Below are 6,000 nucleotides of genomic sequence, written 5' to 3'. Positions count from 1 at the left end.
CAGTCAGCTGCTTAATACAGAGATTGGCAGTTAGCCCAGTCAATCCTCAATCCTAAAAGCCTCTTAGCAGATGAAAAATCTTTGGTTCATTCACACCTTGTAGAAAGGATGACAGGGCAGAAGTGACATCCAGATCCATTTAGAGTATACTTTGAATTTGATTTTCCTTTGCCTTGCTTCTTGTGCAGTCACTTACAGCTGTGCAAAGGGAGCACAAAATGGATATAAAACACTGCTACACCTGTGAGGAGATAATTCTGTTTTGGTTGCATTATTCCAGAGGTGATCAAAAAAAGTGTCAGGCAGTGAAAAAATCTGGCACTGCATAGAAAGTCGAAACAATTTTGACAGAAAGCATAAAGTAGCAGCAGCGCTTTCCAAACAATTTACAGAAATCACACATTTGCTTTGGAGCAGTGGGTATTTTCATTTGCTATTTGCTTGGTATTTTAATAGAAAAAAATACTAAATGTTAAACTAATCTAAAGAAAACAAATCCTATTTCTTCCTTTTTTTTTTCTTTCTTTTTTTTTTTTTTTGGTAGAAACATATTGAACTGCAAGTCCTAAAGTATATTCTCACATAAGAAGTAACTCACGTCTTACACAAGATCTCCACTAGTTCTGCCTTTCCACGTGCTACTTCTAAACCCAGTACTTCAAAAGTTACATTTCTATACAACCTTCTAGAATCAATGTGAAAGTGGTATTATGGCAACAGCTGGTCTCAGTCCATCAGAGTTCAATACTGTTCTGAGTTACCATTGGTAGCAAATTATTGTCTCAGCATTTACCAGTGTCATTTTTGCTCTATGACCTACCACCACGACGATAATGCAAGCCCTACTGTCAAGTATCTTCAAGAAGCAAACTAATATTAGCAGAAAAGACCTGCAAATATGAGATTAACAAATGTGTGTTAACAAAATTGATAGTTAACAAATTAAGGACCTAATCTGGTTGTCCCTGGAGATATGGTCAAGAATTATTTCTACTTAATAACAAAAATTTAGTGTATAATAATTAATTCAATATGTTTGGAGATTTATTTTCTCATACTCAGAAATCCTTCCCATTACACTTGGATGCCATGATGGGCCTGGTAACTAAGGTGCGTTGATTAGGAGCCAAGATAGAAATGAGTTGACTGCATCAGCAGCTGTTGACCTAAGAGTACTGCTACAGTAACTAGTGTCTCTTGCTGTTTCTGTTGGAAAATTTCTTTACTTTTAATCACAGTCATGCAATTTGTAGAGTCATCTAAGACAGTTCCCAAACCTAATACCATTGTCCAAAGCTTTCCTTACCCTTCAACCAAGCGGCTAAAGAACAAACGAACTTTTTAAAAACTGTATTTTGTTAATATTATAGTAATACTGTCTTAAGAGTTTGGGGTTTCTTGGGATTTCTTTTTTCCCCTGCCCCTTCCCCTTCTGCATTCAGAGCTTCTTTAAGTATTCTGAGTTGCTAGTCTGGCTTGACTGAAAAGTACTGTGTGTTTGTTGTGTGTCTGCATGTGTGATACCAACTGTTGAAGGCTGCTTGATGTTAGATGAGGGCTTATGCTTAGAGCTGTTCTACACTTGGCTCTCTGGCAGAATCTCTCCTCACCAATGGCAATGTCTCTGTGTGGGGGAGGGTCTGTTTTATATATATTACACTTGCAACGGCCTTAATTTCATTGATGGAGCATGATTATGATTTCATTTATGTTAATCAAAATCATGAGTCATACCATTCATGTCAAAAGCATTGAAGAGCTATACAGACAAGTAAGAGTTCAGAATCAGGCTTCGGGTGTGATCTGAAAGGATATCTGAATCACTTCATTAAAGATAGATACTGAAGGATAGATCCTCTGCTTACTTTGCATTACCCAGTCATGCCATTAGCATAAAACATCAAATAAAGAACTATATGACAGCTGGCAATGTGTCACAGTACATGGTTTTTCTGTTTATCTCAGATACAGAAAATACCCCTGAATTAATGAGATTTAAGACAATATTTCAAGTAGGACAAAGTTACAATATTATGTCTCCTTGCCCTTGGAAGTTGGTGTTAATCTTTCAAAAACTTATTTCTTTTCTATGTTTTTCTGTGTCACTTTTATGTAACTTGAATGCAAAAAATCTAAAGGCAAATGATATTTAAGTAAGACCTCAGAGAGTAAGTTAAGTTTTATAGCCCTGTCCATTATGAATATTATGTCTGGTAAATACAGGAGCATCAAAACAGTGATCACAATTCATAAAGTTTGCTTTGCAGATATCTAATAAAGCATTATCAATTCTTCATTCTTTTTAAATAAGTGAAAAACATGTCAATTTCCCAAAATATAGGCATTCTAAAACAGTAAAAGGTTTTGTACTGGTGTCTGCCTCCTGCTTAGACAAAGGAATTTTGTAGGGGATGATGTGCCTTAATTTAGTCCTCACTAATAAGTACTTCCAAGACTAAATATTCTTGAAATTGCACTTATTTAAATTACACTCAAGCTCCAGGTAAATCTAAAAAAAGATTATTGGGAGGGATCATTTAAAACAGTCTAGTAAGCTATCAGAATATTGCTTTATTATATCTCTTCCATTTTCTAGGCCTTAGAAACAATTAGTGTCATATGTACTCTCAGCTTCCCTACAAACACATTCCCCAAGACACCAAAGCAGAGAGTTGAGGGGTTTATCAACAAATCAGGACCAAAGGAAAGCTGAAAGTAGGGATCTTTTACTTTCTATAGGTCTCAATGATTATCTCACTGAAAACTAAATGTCTATCTGTGCAACTTCCTTTTCCAGTACAGTGGGAATAGTAAAAACAGTTTCTCCTGAATTCCGAATGAAAACTTTCTTTTCACCCTGCTAGACCATGTGCTCAGTTTTATATCGTACACTTCTTGTATAGTGAAGCAATAAGATATTGTCTTCAGGCTGAATACAAATGTTAGTTAAACCACTGATGCCTTTTAAGAAAACCCTGATATAATTTCCACTCTTAGGAACAGTGGGAATTACACATTTTTCTTGCCTTTGTGATAACATTGCTGTATATTTCAGTAAACACACTTGGGGATATAGCCTTATTATAAGGTAAGAGATTTTTCATATCTGTGCCGAGAACCAATTAGAAATCTCACTCTTTGTTTTTTAACAAACTAAAGTGAACTAGAAGCTAAAGAAATATAGAACAGAGAAGTGACCTACCGTGGTTGTCTTTATCCGTCCTCCTGGTTGTGTACAGGTCCAGCCTGATTTATTGATTAGCAAATCACAGCCTTCTCCTTCTAAACACGGAAGCATTTCACACCACTGTTTTGTTTTGATAATTCGTGCTATGGAACAGAAAAGAAAAAAAAAAAAAGAAAAAAAAACACAACCAAAACCAATTGGCAGGAGAATTCACGTTTCACTTATCTCTAAACAGTTTCTCATTTGAGTTGTCTATTTTCATCATCTGATAACACAGCCATAGGTTATGAAGCAGACAGCCCTAGGCAATTTAGAAAATTATTTACAACACCTGCTGTGCCAACAAATTTCATAATAAAAACAGAACTTAAAAACCAACAATAAACAAAAGACAGCTCTGTTGTAAATCAAAAGAACACAAAACTTATCTAATTTTTCTAATTCCATGCTCCTTACAGTCATGGGAATATTATTGGAGGAGCTAACAATTGGAGACTTACTATCCTAACCAATCATCATGGTAGCCTAAAAGTAACTTATGACTGATCCATTGTGTTATTCCATATAAACCTGAGCAGACACTTCGTACCATGAAGTGCTTAGAGTGTAAACAGACATGAGACAGACAGTGGAGAGAAAAAAGCTATAATAAACAGGTAGAAGGGGCAACATAATGACAGTAATTGTGAAACTCTGTGATAGTTGCAATGGTAGGGGCAGGAACTAGGAACATAAGGGCAGGTGTTGAATGAAGTAAAGGTTGGGAAATCACAGGGAAGGGGATAATAAGCAGAGGGAAAAGCCTGGAAAAAGCACTCTATTGCCCTACTTCTACAAGTGAAAGGAAGTCTAGTTAGGAACTAACTGTTCGAAAGGTGGTGTATTGTGTGCTTTGCAGCTCCTCTTAACGGTTTTGTTTCTGGTAAGCTTGTTCTGCAAAATTTCCTCAAGGTCACACAGCAAGCAGTCTTGGAACAACAGAGTTCTGACTGCATTAAAATAGATGCAGAGGAGTTGTAGGGAGAAATTTTTCTTCAAGGCAGGGAGAAAAAGGCCATTTAATTCCTGTAGATTTCTTTCTGGATTATAATACTACTTCTTTTGTGTTTATCTCTGTAGTATTTGGGCTCCTTCTCTTCCTTTTTATAGAATATTAAGCAACATGACTAATATCCAATATTTTGTTATTCTTTTACTCTCCCCTGTAGGCAAAATTGTATGGTGGAGTGTTCGTTTGGGATACTTTGTATAAAATACATATAAAAAGATGCAGTCACTTGCATGGTGCCATAGACACATTCTCAATAACATAAGGCCCCTCAACAAATCTATCTTTTGCTCAGACTGTAAAGCTCACAGTCCACCGAAAATGGTCCTCAGTTCCTTCAGATATCATCTCAGCAATGCTGGGCTAGACTATAAGAAGGCCTCAGCACTTCAATTTGTACATAAGTGTTGTAGGATTCAAGGGCAGAACAAGTTCCACCTACAGGGACACAAATCATGTCTTCCTCTATGTTGATGTGTGACATCAATACACACAATACGTCTTCAACAGTCATGAACCCAATAAAAAGAGAAATACTTAGCAAGATAAGCATATAAGAAGCGATGACGTTCCAAACTAATTTTGGGTCTAAGGAGCTTAAAAGTGTGTATTTACACCCAGTGGCAGTTGCAGCTCTTTATGCTCATCTGAATGTGTGATTCAGCTTCCCTATGCCCTTGACATCTTCTGTCTGGAATCACTTAAAAATACAATTCCCAGTGCCACTGGATCATCCCAAGAAATAATAGTGTAATTTAAAGTCTTTTAATAAAATCCTTTCCAATATTTTGACATGAAACAACTTGCGTCCTCAGTCCCGGAACAATTGTTCGTAAGCTCTTGCAATAGAACAAATGCTGATTTCTTTCAGTGGAAGCTAAATCTGAAATTCATATTAATATTTTTTTTAATAAAAACCACTTTAGCTCCCAGAAGTCTACAATGGAATTTGCACTGTTCATTAGGCAATATATATATTGCTGGAGGAATGATTCCCAAACAATTTTCATAACTACAATTTTTTTTGAAGTGAATCCACTTAGGTTTTAAAGCACACAGTATACAGAAACCTGGATTGTTTTTGGAGTCCATAGGTACTGCTCTACTGAGAAGTGGATCATATCAATTGACAAGGCTAACATCTCCTACTGAACAGATAACAGACTAATCCTTTCTGAGTGAAGACATGTATCCAGTTGCAGGCTTTCCAGAAAAAGCTCAGTAAAATGTTAACACCAAATTTCGCCTATTTGTATACATATATTTTGTAATTCACCTATCAAAATGGCTGTTTCTATGATATCAATGTTTCAACAATATGAACAATCAATGAAAGACTGAATTGGCAGTTAAAATGAAAAATATGTACTAGATTGCCTCCACAATCTCAGGTGGGAGGTTTTCTTGGAAACAGAATTTGAACTGATCTTAAAAAAAAAATTTCCTCTGTGATTTACTCTCAGTGTTTACTTGGTTGCTATCCCAGAATGTAGCTATCAGTAGTACCACAAATATATAGAGTCCTTGCTCTAGGTATTGGTTATACCCACACAAATTTAGAACACACCAAGAGCATTTTACAGAACACAAAGTCTAAAACCTTTCTTTGTTAAGTGTATAGACTAACTCATGCATTTAAGTCTTCAGAGTCAGAACTACTTCTTTTGCAGGAAAAAACTGCTCAGCTCATATGGTTTAAAGCAAAGCAGTATCAAAATGCTTTATTAATTAATGACATATAACCAGCTGCAGTGGAGGATCAATA

General features: G+C 36.0%; 1 protein-coding gene across 1 annotated transcript in view; it reads right to left on the bottom strand.

Moving 5' to 3' along the window:
* Nucleotides 1–2,455: 2,455 nt before the first annotated feature.
* Nucleotides 2,456–6,000, bottom strand: part of TAFA5 (TAFA chemokine like family member 5) — a gene marked incomplete at both ends in the record, with an annotated part of 338,365 nt that continues 334,820 nt past the window's right edge. The window contains 2 exons of the mRNA XM_080363494.1: nt 2,456–2,509; nt 3,203–3,330. Coding sequence (XP_080219620.1) covers nt 2,456–2,509; nt 3,203–3,330 — 182 coding nt within the window. The remainder of the gene's footprint in view (nt 2,510–3,202; nt 3,331–6,000) is intronic.

This window comes from Nesoenas mayeri (assembly GCF_963082525.1).
Source record: "Nesoenas mayeri genome assembly, chromosome: 1".
NCBI lineage: Eukaryota > Metazoa > Chordata > Aves > Columbiformes > Columbidae > Nesoenas > Nesoenas mayeri.
This window is presented reverse-complemented; position numbering and strand designations above follow the sequence as displayed.